Below are 20,764 nucleotides of genomic sequence, written 5' to 3'. Positions count from 1 at the left end.
AAACTGCCCAGTTTCTCATCTATCATTTCAGAATAATTTAATTAATACATTTTTTGGAGGGCCTAAAGCAATTCAGAGTAATGAGTGGGCAGGTCAAGTTTCATCATCAGTAACTGACTGCTCTAAGAGCAATACATTTACTCCAGTAAACCAACCACCATGGATCGATTCCTTTTGCTTGGAAGTAAAGAGACAAAAAGCTGGTCTTTGGTGGTGGTGATGTCTTGCCCTGAGTATATTGCACATTAAGGGTGGGAATAGGATGGCGGTGGGAATGTGTGTGTGTGTATGTGTGTGAGTGATGTCACAACACAATGGAAATGTCATGTGACTGAGATTGAGTGATATATTCTATTCTGATTGCGAAGTATAATGTTCTCAAATGAATCACTGGGCCTCATTATTGAAATGCAAACAAATACATTTCATACTATATATTTATTGTTTTTTTTTATTATTATATTTTGTGTCAAGATATATCATTGTCGAACGCGCCTCCTGCAGATCTGCTTGTTTCACTGACAACTGGTATGTCACTATACACAAATTCTAACCAATTTGGTGTTTACATAGAGGACCCTGAAATGCCTCAACCATTTTAATCATACTCTTACAATATCAACGTACATTTACAAAGATTTCATCAATGAGGCCCAGGCTGTTCAACTCCCCTATGAACTACATCCTGTCTTTGTGCAATGTCACTAGCTCTGGTTATGCTGCTTCACATCCACCAATACTGGATGATGCAGCTGTTTTTTTTTTGTTTTTTTGTCTGTGTTTAACCCATAAAATGTGCATTACATCTTTTTTTTGTTTATTCCTTTGTTTGTTCCTGAAATGTATTTAGACAATAAAAGGTATATACTTATGTTTATCTCTGAGTGAGCCGGAGTTTGTGTACACCTCACAGGTTGACCTTCCCAGTCCTCCTGAGTGAGTCAATATGTAAATGTATTGATCAGTATAATCAAGTTCTCTCAACTACTCATGAACTTCACAAACAATTCACATCAAGCACTGTGTATTTGTGTTTGGGTTTCTTAACTATTTATGGAACAATACAGCATGCAGACACATTTTGAAATCTCCAAACAAAGATGATTTTGGTGCAGTAAGAACTGTTTCCAATAGTAGCCAACAGTAGACTGGATCAGCCTAGTTCTACTGTGAAATCTGACTAATCGTCGCCAGATCCAATTCAGAGCCAGCTACCGATGGAAATAATAATAATAGTGGAATGAAAATAATGACTTTTTATATTTACAAAACCATAAACATACAAACCATAACTCTGTAATAGCCGTAAGAGTACAGGACACTAGACAACTCATTCCACCATTCTCATTCCAGGATCATGAAATTCAAGTAGCAGACCCAGTGTAAGTGTCCTAAAGGCCAGAGTGAGGGATTTGAATTTAATTCTGGCTGCTATAGGAAGCCAGTGGGTAGGCACTAAGGATGGGATACAGCTAACAACGGAAGTCACGTAACAGATAATGAAATCTCCATAGAAATAAACAGTATCAGGACAGGAAGTAACCTATCCCTAATACTAACCCTAACCCTTAGCTGTATCCCTTCTAGACACCACCGGCACTAAGAGACGTTTCACGTGGCCTCCTTGGCTGATTAAAGAGCAGACGTGCTGCAGCATTCTGAATCAACATGTGATGGTCCAACTACACAAGCATGTAGGCAGGCCAGTTAACAATTGTAATCGTCTAGTTTATAGAAGCATGGCCTGCACAAGAAGCTGTGTGGCATATTGTCAGATAAGTTCTGATCTTCCCAGTATTGTAAAGGATTGAAATATAGTCCACCATCAATTATGATGCCAAAATTACGTGCCGATATAGTTGGGGTCAGTGAAGATTAACCAAGCTGGATGTTAATCTGTTGGGGAATAGCTATATTAGCTGGGAACAACAAAAGCTTGGTTTTGGAAAGATTAAGCCATCATGTCTTCTATAACAGCAGCTGTGTTGAGGCCCTTCCACTTCTACTCACTGCATGTTTTTATCTCTACTTGCTGTTCACTCAAATGCTGGTACCCTGGTCTGCAGTTACTGGTATATTCATTACTGCTGCCAGTGAGTACACAGTGACTTATTGCTAATGAGAAGTTTAGAGATTGTTGCGGTTTCTGAACAGAGCAGTTCCAAGTTCTGCAGTAGGCCTTGGCCTATTGAGTCACCGACAAGGCAAGCACTGAGGGCTGTGTGTAGGCCTGTGCACCGCAAGTCAATTTGGAAGTGTCTGCGAAATGAAAAAAGATCATTCAAATGACCAGCCAGTGTTTTCTGTTCATTTGTTTTGCTTTGTTTTTCTTACCGTACCCTAAGTTTCAAACAAACAACCCTCACATGGCCTAATAGTGCATAACTTGTGGTGAATGAACTTAATATTTAAAATGAGTATTTATCCAGTGTGGACACTGGCTCTCTTCATTTTACATTTTCAGTTTATTTTTTTATATTAGTTTTCAATATCCTATTCTGTAGACGAGATGACTGGAAAGAAAGAGACTTATTAGGTCAAGTGCCCTTTTAATATGACAAATGTACAAGATTGCATTTATATCAAAGGAACATCATAACAAAAACATCCAAAAAGACCAGACACACGCAGAACAGGTCTAAAAGCTACCGTTCCAAGCAAGACTGACTGGAAGTCTATCAAGACTTGACTACATTTAACATTTATATAACTGACAGACGCACGGTCTCAGGCCTCAAACATTGCGTGTAATATTTTAAATTGTGACAGACTGCAATTTAAAATATTTATTAATAGTGAGTAACTGAAGCTTCACTAAACACAAGGATGGAAGCAGCTACAAAATATATAAAGAACATAATTACAAAGATGAACAGGATCTCTGGATTCATTTTCTACCCTCTTATAGTCGTCTCGATATATCTGCAAATACTCTAATAGGAGGATTATATTCAAACCAGTTCAACCTCTTACTCAAAAGCACTACCTTGCCTTGTAAATGGTTTACTTATTAGAGAACTGTTAGACGGCATCTAGAAGACTAAAGAAGAAAAAGAGGAAAGTAGCATCTAATATTATCAATCGATACATAAAAAAATAAATATGAGACGATGGCTACCCAATACAAGTTGGGAATATATCTGTCAAGGATTTAGGGGGAACGAATGTGCATGCCAAGTTTTCACATTATTATACAAGACATTTATACAGAATCCCTCCACCATAGTGAGCAGTACTTTGCTGCCAACTTCACACCACAAATACCCAAATATTTAAAATCCTGTCAGAGAGCATGTTATATGTGATTCCTTGTGTCAATCCAGTACTGCGAGGAAGCCTTAAAGAACTGTTATGACTCCTTCCATGGACATTATGGAAAACAAAATACCAAATCGCTATATTTAAAAAAAGTAGGTTAAATGCAACAACCTAATACTAATAAAATAAACACGCAAGAGCAATCTTTATGCTGATGACCTAGGAATGTTGCACTGCAAAACAAACATGAAATCATTCAGGTACACACACACACACAAATAAAAAAACACCAGCAATTTGGATTGAGATTTTTTGATGGTAAGAGTTATTGAGTTTGTGTATACATTTTTAGCCACAGTAATGGCATGGATGTGATGAACGGTAATACTCTGACAGATCATAAACATTTGACATATATATATATATATATATATATGCAGATCTACTCATCCAGGATAAATCAATAAGGATAATAGATGGCATTTTATTTTTAAAAAGGGGATAAAAGAACACATCATTGTAAACCACAACAGCTTTGCTATGATTGGGTTTGAAGTGAATGTATAAAAAGGTGTACAGAGTTAGACTTTAGACAGCAAGTAATTAAATGAACGCATTTCAACAGAACATAGGATATGATTCCAAAGATCTGAGTGGGTAAAAAAACCAAACAAACTACATAAAATATGACAAATCCCTTTTATTAAATATATGTATTAAAATGAAATGAGATGAAGTGCATGGAATCCACTGATAGTGTTGGTGGTGCAATCAAAATTCCTAGAAAACAAAACTTCCAGAAATAGACCATCTTTGAGCTTCTCGTGCAAGTAGCCAAAACACATATGCTCATTAACACACACCTAATGAGATACCTTTTCGGCCAAACAAATACACCTTCTATTCTTCATTCAAAGTCTAGCATGTGTCTGTGGTTGAGTGTGGTCTTCAAGAAAGACATTTTTATTTGGCATTTAATGCACTAAACAGCTGCCAGGATTAATAGTGTTTGACTTATATGGGTATGCATATTTTGCTAAGGGCAAAAAAACAGTCCAAATACAATTTGGGGATACAGTAACAAGCTGTAATGAAAACTTAAAAAAAAACTAAACAAAACAGTTATGTAATATGAAACGGACTCAATGAATGCTACAAAATATACAATGCAATTTAAAAATACTAAGCATCCTGGTTCTGCTTAGTTGTCATTTTAAAAACACTTAATATAAATACACAATGGTTTTGTTTAAGACCAAGTTCACCATACCTTTTTTGATCGCATTTGAGGACAGCTGTTGTGGATCTCATGAACATTTGCATTGCCTTTCAGGCAATAATAACAGACAACCAAATAACATATTTCAATATGCCATAAACAAACATTTTATCTAAAGGGCAAACTTTTTTTACTGTGGTGTCCACTTTTTGACAAGAGCAATAATCAGCAATAATACGTGGAAGATAATGAACCAATATGAGACAGTCCAATATGGAACGCTGCTGCAATCCATCTCCTGAAATTTACATAAGTAAGATTTATAAGTAAGATTTTACGATTTAATACAAAATGTAAAAATTTTAAGTGATGGAAAATAATACTAAACTATTTCCTACCAAGACCAACACACAATAAAAGAATAAAAACATGATGTGTTCTACAGTATATAACGGGTATCTCTAGGATGTCGGTTACACGATGGAAAAAAGATAATGTCACATGGTTAAGAAGGATACTTCATACTGGACAAAGGATGGGAAGGTGACGTTATAAAACTGCTTTTCCAACTGCGAGATGCAAGTTTTTTTTCTTTTTTCTTTCACAAAAAAACATCCCGGATTTTGTGAAGTGGAATATTTACAGCCTTTTGAGGCTCTGCCCTCTCAACCAGGACATACAGCCTACACGTCTGACAAACGGGACTCCCAATGGTGGCACTGCTGCTGACCAAAGTCACAAGACGAGTTGAGGGAAGCCGACCCAGAACAGTCTCATTCTGTGCAGTACTTGGTACGATATTGGTGGGGCTGAGGTTGCATTGCTGGCATTAGGTACAGACACTGAACGTGTAAAGCATGAAGAGGGAGAGGGGTTTGGGTGGGCGGGGTGGTTGTTTGGGGTGAGGTGGGGGCATAGAAAGTGAAGAGATGCACAGGGTCAAAAGTACAGGGAATGGACAGTGGAGAGGATGCCAAGGATTTGGGGAGGGGGAGGGCAAAAAGGACAAAAGTTCAAATTCCTTTACAACTGTTCGCTGTTGCAGACATAGTCAACAAGGTCTGTGACGCCCAGCAGGTCATCCTCGTCCTCGTCGGGCGGGGGCATCTCCTGTGGAACCAGGCCGTTGGTTGTCATGGCGACGGCCGTGGCCGCGGCCGGGTTCTTGGGGCCGATGTGGGCCAAAAGGCCCGCGGCAGCCCCGACTACAGCGTCCCCCGGTGGCCGGGAGATCAAGCCCTCCGGCCCCTTCATGGGGCTCTGTCCGTTGGTCGGGGGAAGGTCGACCACGAGGTAGTCCAGCGGGCTGGTCCCCTTTACCAGAGCTGCCGCCTCCTCGTCCTCCTCGTCCAGGCCGAGACGCGGTGGCCTCTTGGACTCCTCCGACTCCTTCTCTGCCGGCGCACTCTTCTTCTCCTCTTCCTCCTCATCGGAGTCGTCAGAGTCGATGCGATTCACCCGTTTGCGGATCGGGCGGTCTTCCTCCTCAGAGTCGTCCGAGTCGTCGTCGCTGTCCTCGGACTCTTTCCTTCGCTTGAGGGAGAGGTGCCTCCGCCGTTTCTTCGAGTCCTCCTCGGAGGAATCTCTCCTCCTCTTTTTCTTCCGCTCCCCCTCATCGGAGTCTCTGGAACTGAAGCTTGCTGAAAGAGTATAGGGGGAAAAAAAATATTATTCAAACAGAAAAGGGTTTAGTGATTTACTTAAGCATTAGTTCCTTTATAAGCATTACATTCTTATACTGTACAATATTCAAGTGCGTAAGTGTTCAGCAATATGTAGAAGAAAGTTCAGCAATATGTAGAAGAAATGAAGAACATGTAAAAACCACTGTAGTGCACACATGTGAGGTGTTGATGCTAAGCTAACCTTGACTCTCAGAGCTGGAGAGGCGCTTGCGGGGCTTCATTTTGTCCCTGTTCTTGGCAGTCTGGGAGCCGTCCGATTCGGACGTTTCACAGTAGTTCACTGCCTTTTTCAGACTCCGGCGGGAGCGCCGCCTCCGCATGTCCAGATCGCTCTCGCTGAACTCACTTGAGCCCTCCGTTACTGCAGAAGAACACAAACAAGCAGATTTCAAATAACCCCAGTCAGACCAGATGATTTATACAGATACATTTGTGTCTGTACTGCTCAGGATGTTGACTTGTTATTAATCAATCAATCAATCAATCAATCAATCAATCAATCTCCTGTAAACAGTCTTGGCCACGCTGGCTCGTGCTGTGCCGAGCTAATCTGCATCTCTGTGACAAGTTTAACTACTCCGCACCACACGGTCATTTTGGGTCCTCTTCTGAACACCTCCAATAGAGCAGTAGACTCCAGTAGAAACTGACAGGACATGAGTGAGAGAGAGAGAGAGAGAGAGTGTGTGTGTGTGTGTGTGTGTGTGTGTGTGTGTGAGTGTGAGTGTGATTGTGAGTGTTAGTGAGAGAGAGAGAGTGTGTGAGAGAGAGAATGTGAGAAAGAATGTGTGTGTGTAAGGGTGAGAGAGTGAGAGAGACTGTGTGTGTGTGTGTGTGTAAAAAGGTGAAAGAAAGAGAGAGAAAAAGAGAGAGAGAGTGAGAGTGTGAGAGAGAGAGAGAGCGCAAGATAGATGGATGGGAGAGTAGGACCAGGAAATGCCAACCTGGAAACAAACCCAGTGGACACTAAGACCCTGATGTGGTATGAATGCTGCCCTTATATAGCCCATTGTAAAGATATGGGGACCTAATTTAAATGATGGGCAAAGTGCAAAGTCTATCAACAAGGCAAGTTCCTGTGCATAAACTATAGCTGCCGTGTTGCATTATTAAATTATTAAAGTTATTAAATATTAATTAGTTATTAAATTAACTTGAGTTGGACGCAAGACTTTGCCAGTAAAACAAATTAGGGCCCATGAAGTGCAACCGTACCGATCTCGTCATCTTCTTCCTCTTCAGTCTCCTCCAGTTCTTCGTCGTCGGAGTAGCCTTTGGGCCGCCGGCGTCGGCGTGGCTGCCGTGTATTCCACCGGCGCTTAACAGGCTTCCTGGACCACGCTGAGCCCCGGAACCGCGGGCCATTGCCCGTGCTCCCGAAGTCGCTGTCGTCACCGGACTTGACTTCAGCATCACTATCCGCATCGTTCTCGGACACCACAAACTCCTCCTCTTCAGAGCTGCCATCGGGATGGAGGGGAAAGAGACAAATGACCGAGATCAGAGCCAGGGTCAGATCGAGGCCAATGTTATTTTCAAAAAAGAAAGAAAATTATCTTTGGTCGATTTCCTGTGGGATGGTTACTACCTGTCGCTGATGCGGAACTCATCCTCGCTCTCCTCCTCATCCACCGTACTGTCGCTGTCCAGGTCGTTGAGACGTCGCCGCTTCTTCCTCCGCTGTCCGACGTTTGGACGCTGTGGCTTTCCATTCTCCTTTCCATCTTCACTCAAAATGGTGGACATGTCCTTTCCTCGGAGGCCTGTGATGTTGGCCATGTCCTTCCCCCGACCAGCTCCTGTGGGTGAAAAAAGTTACACTGCAGTTCAAAAGTTTGGAGTCTCTTAGACATTTCCATTCCACTCCATTATAGACAGAATACCAGCTGAGATCAGTTGCATTGTTTTTTAAAATCAGGGCAGCAGTTTTCTGATTACATTATGTGCTTACATAATTGCAAAAGGGTTCTCCAATGTTTTCTCATTTAGCCTTTTAAAATTATATGAGATTAGTAAACAGAATGTGCCTTTGGAACATTGGATGAGTGGTTGCTGATAATGGGCATCTGTATACTTATGTAGATATTGCATTAAAAATCAGCCATTTCTTTCTACAACAGTCATTTACAACATTAATGATGAAAACAAGGACATTTCTAAGTGACTCCAAACTTTTGAAAGGTAGTGTATTATAAAGTTAATTAAAGTTATATTATATTATAATCAGTATAATCAGCTGCTATTACACAAGATTGAGTCATTCTTCAAGATGATTGTGTCTTTATGTGAAGAGGATTCAAAGAATGACATTTCATGTGAATATCTAACTGCTAATCAGAAAACATAACATCAGCCTTTGTTTAGGCAGCCTGAGGTTTAGATTGGCCAATCAAGAGTGCTGCCTAGAGATCGATGTGAAGATATGAAAGAAATACGATCCAATCAGATACTGGTGCTCTTTTGTAGACTCACCTCCACCTTCTGCTTCCTTGAGATCCTCTTCAATTGCCTCCTCAATGGCTTCATCAAACTCATCAAACCTGAAAGCAGAAAATGGGATTTCCCATTTGTTAGACAGTAACAACAACACAAAAAACAGTTGAAGGTGAACTTTAGAGCACATAGCTCAATTCATGTCATGGCACATTCAGTACTAGAGGAAATTCTACAATTTCATTAGAAGGGACACCACTCAAACAAACTGATCGCAATCTTCAGTTTGGTTAGGGAAAGACCACCACAGAGACAGGGGGAATCGATCAATCAAACAAAGACACAAATCAGCATATGGTACCTGTAGCTTATGAATTTCTTTGCCCTTGTTGACCTCCGACCCCAGCTTTTGCTCTTTTTAACTTCTTTCTTTTCCTTCTTTTCCACTTCCGGTTCCTTCTGCTCCTCCACTTCCACCTTGCAAATAAAAAAACAAAACAAAAAAACAGGCCAACGGCATCATCAAAAGAAAACCCACCAAATGATTACACCTAAATGCCAACATGGTCAGTGTTGGGAGGGGGGGCGCTAAGGCCATGGGGACCCGGGTTCGAATCTGACCGGGTCATTTCCCAATCCCACCCTATTTCTCCCCCAATCACTTCCTGTCTCTCTCTTTACTGTCCTGTCACAACAACAAAGGCAAAAATCCCCCAAAATATACATTTTCAGTGTTGACTCTAGCATGGTAAGTATTGGACTGCTAGAAAAGGATAGATATACAGTGACGCCCCTGATTTCTTGTGGGATGGTTACTTTTGGTCACTGAGGTGGAACTCTTCTGGTTTTATAACTGTTTTGTAACACTAGCTCAGAGAGCCCACCAAATTAGAGCAAAACAATACTGTCTAAATGGGACATCTGGATGGATGAAGCAACATTGCTATGAAGACAGACTAACGGCTCCTACACACAGCTGCGTTCCGTCAACGCATGCCAGTGGGTGTTCCCGACGGTAGCTATGCAAATTACTTGAAGTAAAACCGTAATGTGATTGGTTGGTGCCGTCCGTAGATTGGCTTGATTGGCCGGTGCCGTCTGTCGGTGCAGCAACAGCTGAACTTCTCAACGCGAGCGGCGGGAGAAACGCGACGCAACGGACCCACAATTCAGTTCGGCAACGGATCACGTGAGCCCATGTAAAGTGAATGGGATGCGTCTCCAGCAACGCGATGCACGCAGCTGTGTGTAGGAGCCATTACAGAACCTGCCCATAACACCACACAACTTACCGATGGAGTGATGATGTTCTCCACACTGATGCCAACATAGACTAGACGCTCTTTTCTGATAGAATGATTCAAGCAAAAACAGATTTAAGTAATTAACAGATATTTCATCAGTTGAAGGAAATTATGGACATTCTATGATTATCGATGTCCACAGAGTCAGAGGCTGAAAATATCCTCTGCCAGAGTTAAGGCTGAATGGCACTCACCTTCGCTCAGCGCGCTCTCTTTTCTTTAACACAGCATCGAGATTTGTTAATTGCTCTTCCAGTTTTTCACATAGGAGCTTCTGCAAGGACAAACCAAAGACAGGCAGAAGATGAGTACAGACCTTTTCTCTGTCACTTGAAAATTAAATCCTATAAATTATTGATAGATACTGTAAATACTTTAAACAGTGTCTACACAGACAAAAGGACAATAGAGCACAATTAGCAATATAAAAAACGGGAAGTCGTTAACCATCATCATTCAGATGTGGGTCATCATTGTAAAGAAAGAAGAAAAAAAGAAAAAAGCAACACTATATAGCTATAGTTTTTTGTTATTGACATCTTGTTTTGGCATCATCTTCATATTCACTTTCACTTTGACGGTATGAGGTCATGTCAAGGACAAATAAATACAACAGTCATTCCTCATTCCTTCCTGCCCAAGCAAAGAACCTAATCACTTACATGCTGGCACGGGGGGCAGAACCATTCTCCATCAGGGATGATCATTAGGGGTGGTCTGAGACAGGCCGTGTGGTACCCACTATCGCACGAGTCGCACAGCAGAATCTGAAACACCACACGTACACACACACACACGCACACACACACACACACACACACACACACACACACAGGTCACGCAAGTTCATAATCACATCACTCAGATAAGAGCCTCCCACACAGCAGGATCTGCAACACCAGAGGGCCCTATTACAACCAGTTCACCCACTTTTACCACTGTCGTGTGCACTCTGACGGTGCCAAAACAGCACCATCACCTGAACACTGTTTTAGATCAGTTATGCATCTGCATAATGTTTATATGTATTATGGTACTACAGCAGGGTGACAAAGACGGTGTTTTCATGTTCCCACGCACCAGTTCAGGATGGTTTGGCAGGCCACAGTGTTTACATGGATCATCATTTGGCGGGAGGTCATCATCGGAAGACGTGTCGGAGTCGTCGGTGTTCCTCTCTCTGCGGTTCCTCGTCCTTCGGGGCCGCTTCTCCACTTTGTAGTCCTCATCACTGTCGTCTTCCTCAGATTCGTCTTCAACGCTCGACCCGTCTTCGTCATCATCTTCGTCGTCGTCATCCTCCGAACCTTTCTTTTTCCGTCGTGTTCGAGTGTTTGACCAGCGTGTTCGCCTCCGCCGTTTACCCTGTAATGGCATATAACGTGTAAGCATGCGCACGGTTGTGATAAAACACCTACATGTGCAATCCAGTCCTACGTTGACAAAACTGACTTGTCTCACTGTGACGTTAAAACACACTATAAAACAAAGATTGAGGTGGACTATTTTAGTGATTGATTGATCGATTTAGTGATTGATCTGATTCTGTGCGTTTCTAGTATACATCCAATACATATGGGGAAACAACTTCCTGGCTTCCCAGCTTCAGCAATCTCGGTCACTTCAGCCTTTTACGCATTTTACATGTTTAGTGGGAGAGCTCATATCATAACTGTACACTGTAGTCTTAACCGCAGTCTAACACTTTTGGGGGAATTTTAAACTATTACCTTTGACTTTGGATGTCCATCAGTGTCCACTTTCTTCTCCTTGGGTTTTTTCACCGGAACAGGACACTCCTCCTCTTCTTCCTCTTCCTCCTCCTCATTCTCTGGCTTTTCAGCCTCTTTGTTGGCCAGCGGCGTGATCTGTTTCTTCTCTTGTTTCCTGTCCTGGATCTCAGCCACCTTGGCAGTGGGGCGACAGATCCGGGGAGATCTCCTGAGCCCCCTCCCGTCCACGGCCTCCGACTCGGAGTCGGCCCGCCGCTCCTCCCTCTGGACCTCTGCTTTCCTGCGGTGGGCCGCCATGCGGATCTTCAGGTGCAACCCTTCGTTTTCACCGCCCTCCCCATCTTCCGTTTGGGCTGCCGATTTATCAGGCTCGTCCGTCTTTTCTTCATCCTTCTCCTTGCTCTTCTCGGAGCCACTGTGATCTTTCTTCGCCTTCGAGGGCTCATGTTTTTCACCATCTTGTTTGGGGTCATGTTCTGACTCTTCCTCTGATGTAGATTTCTTTTTTTCTGCGTCCTTTTTGGCTGGCTCATCACAGTCCATGGGGGTTGTTTCGGCATGGCAGTCCTTTTCTTCCATGTGTTTGGACTCATCCTTCTTCTCTATTGCCTTTCTGGACTCATCCTTTTTCTCCTCTGCCTTTTTGGATGCATCCTTCTTTTCTTCTGCTTTTTTGGATGAATCCTTTTTCTCCTCTGCCTTTTTGGATGCATCCTTTCTGGACTCATCCTTTTTCTCCTCTGCCTTTTTGGATGCATCCTTTCTGGACTCATCCTTTTTCTCCTCTGCCTTTTTGGATGCATCCTTTCTGGATTCATCCTTTTTCTCCTCTGCCTTTTTGGATGCATCCTTTTTCTCTTCTGTCTTTGTGGATTCATCATTCTTCACTTCTGCCTTTTTGGACTCATCCTTTTTGGATGCATCCTTTTTCACTTCTGCCTTTTTGGACTCATCCTTTGTAGAATCATCCTTTTTGGATACATCCTTTTTCTGTTCTGCCTTTTTAGAATCATCCTTTTTCTGTTCTGCCTTTTTGGATTCATCCTTCCTCTCTTCCTCTGTTTTGGATCGATCCATTTTCTGATCTGTTGCTTTGGATTCATCCTTATTCTGATCTGTTTTTTTGGATTCATCCTTTTTCTGTTCTGGTTTTTTGGATTCATCCTTTTTCTGCTCTGCCTGTTTGGATGGATCCTTTTTCTGTTCTGCCTGTTTGGATTCATCCTTTTTCTGATCTGTTTTTTTGGATTCATCCTTTTTCTGATCTGTTTTTTTGGATTCATCCTTTTTCTGATCTGTTTTTTTGGATTCATCCTTTTTCTGATCTGTTTTTTTGGATTCATCCTTTTTGGATTCATCCTTTTTCTGTTCTGCCTGTTTGGATGGATCCTTTTTCTGTTCTGCCTGTTTGGATGGATCCTTTTTCTGTTCTGCCTGTTTGGATTCATCCTTTTTCTGATCTGTTTTTTTGGATTCATCCTTTTTCTGTTCTGTTTTTTTGGATTCATCCTTTTTGGATTCATCCTTTTTCTGTTCTGCCTGTTTGGATTCATCCTTTTTCTGATCTGTTTTTTTGGATTCATCCTTTTTCTGATCTGTTTTTTTGGATTCATCCTTTTTCTGATCTGTTTTTTTGGATTCATCCTTTTTGGATTCATCCTTTTTCTGTTCTGCCTGTTTGGATTCATCCTTTTTCTGATCTGTTTTTTTGGATTCATCCTTTTTCTGGTCTGTTTTTTTGGATTCATCCTTTTTGGATTCATCCTTTTTCTGTTCTGCCTGTTTGGATGGATCCTTTAGCTGTTCTGTCTTTTTGAACACATCCTTTTTCTCTTCCACTTTTTCAGCATCATCCTTCTTTTCTACCCTTTTGGTCTCATTGTTCTTGTCTTTTACCTTTTCAATCGTGTCCATCTTTTCAGCATCTTTTTTTTCTCCTGCTTTTCCCACCTCACTGACAGATGAGGTTTTTACAGGCCCAGAAACAGATGTCTGAACCTCCATGGGCTCTTCCATGCTTTGGGAAGAAGGACCACTCTTTTCAGGCAATTTCTTTGCCTCTTTTTCTGCTTTGCCGGTCTCCTTTGGGGTCACTTTGGGGGCAGAAGTAGAAGTCTTATCCTTACCACTATCCAGTTTGTCTGCATCCTTCGGGTTAGCAACAGAAGCTAAAGGTGTGTGGCCCTTTTCCTTTTCAATTTCTTTTGAGGTGCTTTTAGTTCCTGACTCCCTGCAGCTAACTTCCATTTCTATGCTGCCTTTCTCTTTTAATTTCAATGCCTCTGTCTTTTCAGCGGAAGGCTGATGTTCAAATTCTTTAGCTGGAAAACTTTTTACCACTTCCTTTGAGGTTGGGGATTTCTCTTTCTCTACAGATGGAGTTGATTTTGTGGATTCTTGGGCAGGGGATTTCTTGTCTGTCTCACTGATAACTGTCTGTTTATCTTTCTCATCAGATGATCTTGATGTATCCATCTTTATGACAGAGGCTACTCTAGTGGTCTTTTCAGAGGTGAACTGCTCCTTTATAACAGATGGTTTGTTACTTTCTTTAGTGGAGGGCTTGTCACTTTCCTTAGTAGATGGTTTGTCATGTTCTTTAGTGGAAGTTTTTTCGCTTTCTTTAGTGGTTGCATCTTCGCTCTTTTTAATCAGGATTGGCGACTTAGTTTCTCTTATAACAGAAAGGCCACTGGTCTTCTTGGAAACACTGAGGTCTTCTGTCAGAGATTTGCCTACATCTTCTGGAGATGTTTGCTTGTTGTTGTCTCCCACTTTCTTTGTGTCTCTCTCAACAGAGACTTGTGGTTCACCCACAGTTTTAGAGACAGACGATTTTTTTGTCTTGCTGTTATCTTCTTCTGTTGGGGCGCGAGATTTCTCTTCCTCATTAGGAGGAGACAAAGTCACCTGCTCTGTACTTTTGGGAGGGGCAGGTTTGTCTGTCTGGTCAGGTGGTTGCTTTTCCTTACCTTTTTGTCCATCCAGCTTTTTTGAATCGTTCTGAACTGACGTGGTGCTTGACTCTTTTGAACAGTCTGGTTTGTCTTTGGAAGAATTTGGAATGGTGGTTCCTTTTGCTGTGACCCCATGATTATCTAACATTTCAGATGATTTTGCGTCTGACTTTGATGACGTTGATTTCTCCTCTGACGAAGGAGCTTTTCTGATGGTAGTGAAAGGAGGTTCGTTGTCCTTTCTGATAGAGGATGTCACTTCCTGTGGTGGCTTGTGTAACTTCTCCTGCTTGTCATCAGGCGTACCTGTGCTTTTAATGCAACTAGAGGCCTCAGGCTTATCCACATCCATCTTTTCCTCTGAGGGAAGAGTTGACACTTTTTCTTTTTCAGCCAAGATTTCTGTTTTCCCATCCTCTGCCTTTTCTAACTGCTGCTTGTTTGATTCCTCCTTCTTCCCAGAGGTTTGTGAGGCCTCCATCTTTTCTTCCTGTGCTTCTTTCCGCCTCTCCACTTCTGTCGTTGTTGTTGTCGTTGTCGCTGCCGTTGATGCGATTCCAAATTTTGTACCAGATTCGTTTGCCTTCACGGGCTGCATGTCCCCGTTGACCTGATCTCCGTTCAACTCCTTGACTGGCTCTTTGGCGGTGACGAGGGACGTATTTGCCACGATAACGCTCGAGCCGCCACTGCCAGCATTGCTATCGAAGTCCTCACTCAGCTTCATCTCCCTCTTCTTCAGGGGGATTTTGGCCTGCTGGTCGTTCTTGATCGCTCGCTGGACCTCCTCTGCTGTTTTTCTCCTGGCCTCTTCTGTAGGCTCGGTCACTGGCGGACCGGTCAGTTTACTAGCGGTCACCTCAGAGCCAGCTTTGGTTGGTTCGGATACCTCCATGGGCTCTTCTTTGATTGTCGTCTTCACGGTGTGCTCCTCTGGCTCTCCGACGGGTTTCTCTGATGCCACGTCTGCCCCTTTATGACTGTCTTTGAGTGCTGCATCCTCAGCAGGGACTTCCTGCTTCATGTTCTCATTTCCTGTGCTGTCTTTTTGGCTCTCTGACTTGGAAGATGCTGGTGACTTGTTTTCCTCGGATGGCTTGTCTGCATCATTTCCTACGTCTTCCTCTTTTTTCACGTCTCCTGTGACAAGAGATGACAAAGAGATGGGAATAATGAAATGATAAGTGAAGTTACTCCTCAAACTATTAACTTAGTTAAAGACACAATGTGCAAGTTGTGTACCGTTTTCTGTGGTAGGGATTTAATGGTATATGATCATGTGAATGACAACAGATACTGTCCCACTAGCACCCCAGCCTAATCAACCCTGAAAGACGTAAGAACAGCTTGATGTTGCCGAATATATCTCTAAAATTCAGCAATCTAGCCAGAGTTCCGTGCTGTTGGTGCTGCTTGCATGACAAGTCTGTTCGCTTTTAGCTTGTTGGGCTGCTAGTTTTACTGTTTTGTAATATCTTCTGTCCATTACTTTACATTAGTACCCTGAAGTATCATACCGTTGTCTTCACCCTTCTTTTCTTGGTCTTCTGGGTTTGCACTAGTGCCTGTGGCCTCTTCCTCTCCCTCCTTCTTGACCAGAAGCGCGGGGTCAATATGCGTCTTTAGCAGAGCCAGCATCTCAGCAAGATCATTCCGGTTTCTATGAGGGAACATTATAAAAATTAGGACACATATTTCCCAGTTGAGCATATATGAGTTAATGCTAATTATAGATACAAACAACGCAAGAAACATTTTAGGAGATGCATTAATAAATGCAACTCTTCACAATCATCCATTGCAAACAAAACATCTCCTCTGGTGTAAAAAACTAAAGCAAATTAACTAAACCGATAAAGACGCTCAGACATGCGAGGAGTTAAAAAGTGATGACGACCAAGAAACATGTAGAAACACAAGAAAACGGGCACTGTGGGGTGCAATACCTCAGTTAGTGTGATCCTATTCTGCCACTGTGGGGTGCAATACCTCAGTTAGTGTGATCCTATTCTGCCACTGTGTTCACATGCTGAGACAATGACACCGGTTTGAATATTACTGACTTTCTGACAACCATCATTATATAGAACCCACCAAGTACAAGTCTCTAACCTAGCCTACAATCCCTATCAGTTAAGAAACACTTAAATTGAACTATTACTATATGGTTCATTCAATGTCAAATCAGATAAGGTAACTACTGCACCATTTCAGACTTTGTTCAAACTTTGTCTACATCATGAATAAGAATGAGTCCCAAAACAAATGCCTGAAAAATATTTCTGTTCAAATCATATTTTTCAAATTATATTTTTTTTATATTCTTGATATCAATTGAGGTTTACAGCCTGAAAAAACATGTTGGCTAGCAAGCCAGGTTTGAGCATTAATATCTTGAATAAAAGACTTGGTTCATAACCAACCCAAACTTTGTAGAATGGAAGACAAACATTCTCTCAGTATGACAGAACCTTAAAAGGTGTTCTACAAAGCTTAATCAGGCTTGGAATAACACTAATTTAAGATATTAAAGGTTGTATCAGCGGTTTCAGGCCCAAAAAAGGCCCAAATATAAATAATCACATTCATCTAATCTTTCCTAACGATCCGCTAGCTGTCTAACCCATAAGCAGGCAGTCAAAAAATCGTGTCTCTGTAGGCAGCCTAGGCTCCGAGATCTGTACACAAAAACAATTGCTACCAAGGGTTGGCAACCCACTCAAAGGCAAAATAAAGTATTTCAACCAATAACCGACGAGATGCGCGTTTAGGAGAGTTTTAATTGCAATGGAGGGAGGGAGAGGGAGTAGCGAGCTAGCTCTCTGTTTTGTTTGAACATCAACAGAAGTGACGTATCCCCGCTATCGCTGAAACAACCTTTAATGCCCAAACATGGCTTCCAAGTGTAATAGAAAATTCAATAAAAATATGAAAACATTGGAAGAGCATTTGGAAGAGCAGAAGGAATTATTTGCATGGCAAAATTATGACCATATACAATATTATACATACATACCACTACAGATATCCCACAGGAGAGGCTTTTTATCAGAATCAAATGTTATCTGAATCATAACACATGCCACATTTATATGCACTTTATGACCAATAAATACTGCCAAATATACTAACGTTACTAAATATAAATACTACGCTAGAGCCTATACACATAGTGTGAAGCATTCTGTCTCCATTTGGTTGACAAAACTACCAAGAGAAACAGTATTTTTCACACAACAGCTGCTAGGTGTGGTTCTCGTCTCGTCTCCTCTCGAAGTGTGATCAATACTGTGATATTGTCAAGCACTCACACACACACATACACACTTTGGGTCAGCATTGAAGCTGCAGGCCACATCTTTGTCAGGTTTCACACACACACACACACACACACACACACACACACACACACACACACACACACACACACACACACACACACACACACACACACACACATTAATCCTCGGCTATGTTGGCTATCAACTTTCACAATTTTGCAAGCTATTAAACAAACCATAAATAACAGCAGAGTATACTGTGTGTATGTTAGTCTTACACTACAGCATCGTATCAGCAACTCTGACAAGAAACAGTGTTTCTGTCAAACTAGGTAGCCTAAACAAATTCAGAACTAAGCAATAACCTTAAATGAACTCAATCATAAGCACTGCCTCCAGTTCATACAGTTCGAAAGCTTTACAAAACTTCTGACGTCAGAATCCAACTGCACAACTGCCACATCAATTATGTTTTTGTGAAACAGCAACAAAGGTACAGCAAATGTACGGTAATGCCCTACAAGAGCCTCGTCGCAAAAATGACACAACAAAAGGAACACATACTTACGGCTTCTACACACAGTTGCGTTCCGTCAACGGCAACTGTGTGTAGAAGCTGTAAAATTCCACAACACAGCAGTTTTAACATACTTGTTTAAAGAGATCCATCTTACCTCACAATGCATTTCCATGATGACCCATCCAGGTCATCCTGTTCTTCTACATAGACGCGCACATTATGGTCCTGGTCTAACTGAAACCAATACATCAAGCCATCTTTGTCTTTCCCAATGGGCTGTAGCCGCATCTTCTCAGGATCCTCCTCATTGACTGCAGTTTTGAACTTGACATTGTCATCGAACTGACATTCGCAAAGGTACTACAAAGAAACAAAAATTACAACTTTTTACAAAAACTAACAAATAACAAACATGTCCAGTGATATTACTGTAAGTAAAACATGCTGGTTGTAACAGCTACACCACAGACACAATGGTCAATTTCTAATCTACACCATGTTATAATAAGAGTGCAAAGAAACCATCCAAAAAGTTGTCAGATCAAATTTGAAACAAAAACATGAAAATGGAAGTACAAAAACAGGGGTTACTCAAAAATAAAAAATGTAAACAGAGTAAACGGCCCAAACAGTAAATGTACTTACTTTAAGAATCCCCGTCTTACACTCCACGGTCATCTCTTTGTAACCCTTCTTCTCGAGTTCCCATGCCCAGGTAGTATTGAACTCCTGACATACCTGTAATAAAAACAAACAATGACAAATTAATGAAAGACAGGATGATGCATAAAATTAGAACTGGCAGGCTACTTACTAAGCAATATTTGCATATATGTGGCGAATGCATCTGGATGGTGTGCATTATTTTCATATGCATACTCACCTTTACAAGATACTTCTCCCATCTATCTGCCGAGACGGACTTGCCAATTTTCCTCAGCAACTTCACGTGGAGGTCAACCAACAGCTTAGGAACTGCAACAATAAAAGGCAAGCTATTGAACAAAACGTCTTTAATTCAACTATCTTTAAGTTAGGCTTGCCGTTTCATTTTGCGATGTGCACGCTTTGATATCTCTCACTCTAGATAGGTGGTCCTACATCTGACATTTTGCTGTTTGAGTGTATTTTGTTATGAAAACATTGAAGAATCATGGTCGAAATAGTTTGAATGAATGAAATAAGTTGACAGTTTCGCGCAATAACAAGCTTCGTGTGAGCAGGAAGTATATGCGATGTGCGCATGCTCAGTGTGGTACGCACAGTACTGTGTAATGCCAAATTATTATTTAACTGTAAATATGCAAAGCATTTCGTATTCTCCACAAGATATACTCTTCCATTTGAGCAAAAGAACATTTACGGAATGATAACATTTATTCTACACGTGTAATTTCACCCCGATTTCGCATGAGGTCCCTCGCTTGCTGGCCTCTGAGAGTGTGATGGAGAGCAATTTAGTCTTGAGCAGATAAAGCCAGCCTGAAAAATAAATCCCGACGAATAAAATACGTTCATGGCGCTCGGAAATGCTCTTTTTCGAAGAAGGAAAACTTTCAAGTGATCCCCTACCAAATGCGCAATCGTTTAAAGTATTTCTATCGAAAATAAGACACATATTTACCCTCGAAAAACAAATTACGATGTCCTGCAAGCACACAATAACACAACAGCCAGCGAACGCTAAAACTCATGCAATGGTGGTTTTGAGACCCTTTCCTCCTCCCACATCGCAGCTCCAAATATTAAACTATTACCTGATGAGTTATCCTGCAGATATCTTTCCAACTGTGGAAATGTAAGTTCGGGTAAATCCAGTAGGGCTCCATATCGCTCTAAAAAGGAGCAGATCACGGCGAAGCTTGGGCACAACCCGGGGGAAGGAGCCGCCGCTGCTGCCGAAGCAGCCATTTTTCCGATGGAAGAGCAGAAGACTGTAAGCGCGGAGGACCAATGACTGCCCAGAATTCAACGCGTCAATGAAGCTAGTGGCCCAGAGGTCTTTGCGGTACAGGCAAATATCTAATGTAAACATTAGGGTACTACTTGTATGATTGAACGTAGACGAACTGTAAGCTATATTACTTTGTTAACCTAAGTCCAAATACCTTTGTTGAACTGCTTTAATACAAAAATGCAACAGAAGCAGGCGTCTATAATTCGAGATCATTATTATTCTTTCACCACGATTCTCTTATGCAAGCTGTAAATTACGCCAACACATATAGATTTATTAACATATGTTTCCAGAACTGTGCTGTTTTTTGTGTCATTCGTACGTACAACACTGTTACAGTCTCACAGCTAAAGTTGTATCTACTGTTCTCTGTCAACTCAACACGCAGTACTCCCAGCACCTAGCCACATTAGCCTG

The 20,764-nt window shown here is 41.7% G+C and overlaps 1 protein-coding gene across 1 annotated transcript; it reads right to left on the bottom strand.

Annotated features, from left to right (window-relative positions):
• Positions 1–3,943: 3,943 nt before the first annotated feature.
• Positions 3,944–20,324, bottom strand: rsf1b.1 (remodeling and spacing factor 1b, tandem duplicate 1). Its single transcript, XM_076274224.1, has 16 exons — positions 20,148–20,324; positions 19,274–19,365; positions 19,036–19,128; positions 18,545–18,750; positions 16,107–16,249; positions 11,630–15,729; positions 10,980–11,264; positions 10,562–10,666; positions 10,094–10,173; positions 9,888–9,942; positions 8,957–9,072; positions 8,635–8,702; positions 7,751–7,961; positions 7,378–7,622; positions 6,344–6,523; positions 3,944–6,117 (listed from the first exon to the last, which is right to left on the bottom strand). The coding sequence occupies exons 1-16, from the start codon at positions 20,299–20,301 to the stop codon at positions 5,501–5,503; spliced, it is 6,750 nt and encodes a 2,249-aa protein (XP_076130339.1). The 5' UTR covers positions 20,302–20,324; the 3' UTR covers positions 3,944–5,500.
• Positions 20,325–20,764: the final 440 nt, after the last annotated feature.

Source organism: Alosa pseudoharengus, unplaced genomic scaffold (genome assembly GCF_046254945.1).
Source record: "Alosa pseudoharengus isolate Yale_2024_CS ecotype anadromous, Long Island Sound unplaced genomic scaffold, YU_APseudo_1.1 YU_APseudo_1.1_scf_8, whole genome shotgun sequence".
Classification (NCBI taxonomy): Eukaryota; Metazoa; Chordata; class Actinopteri; order Clupeiformes; family Clupeidae; genus Alosa; species Alosa pseudoharengus.
This window is presented reverse-complemented; position numbering and strand designations above follow the sequence as displayed.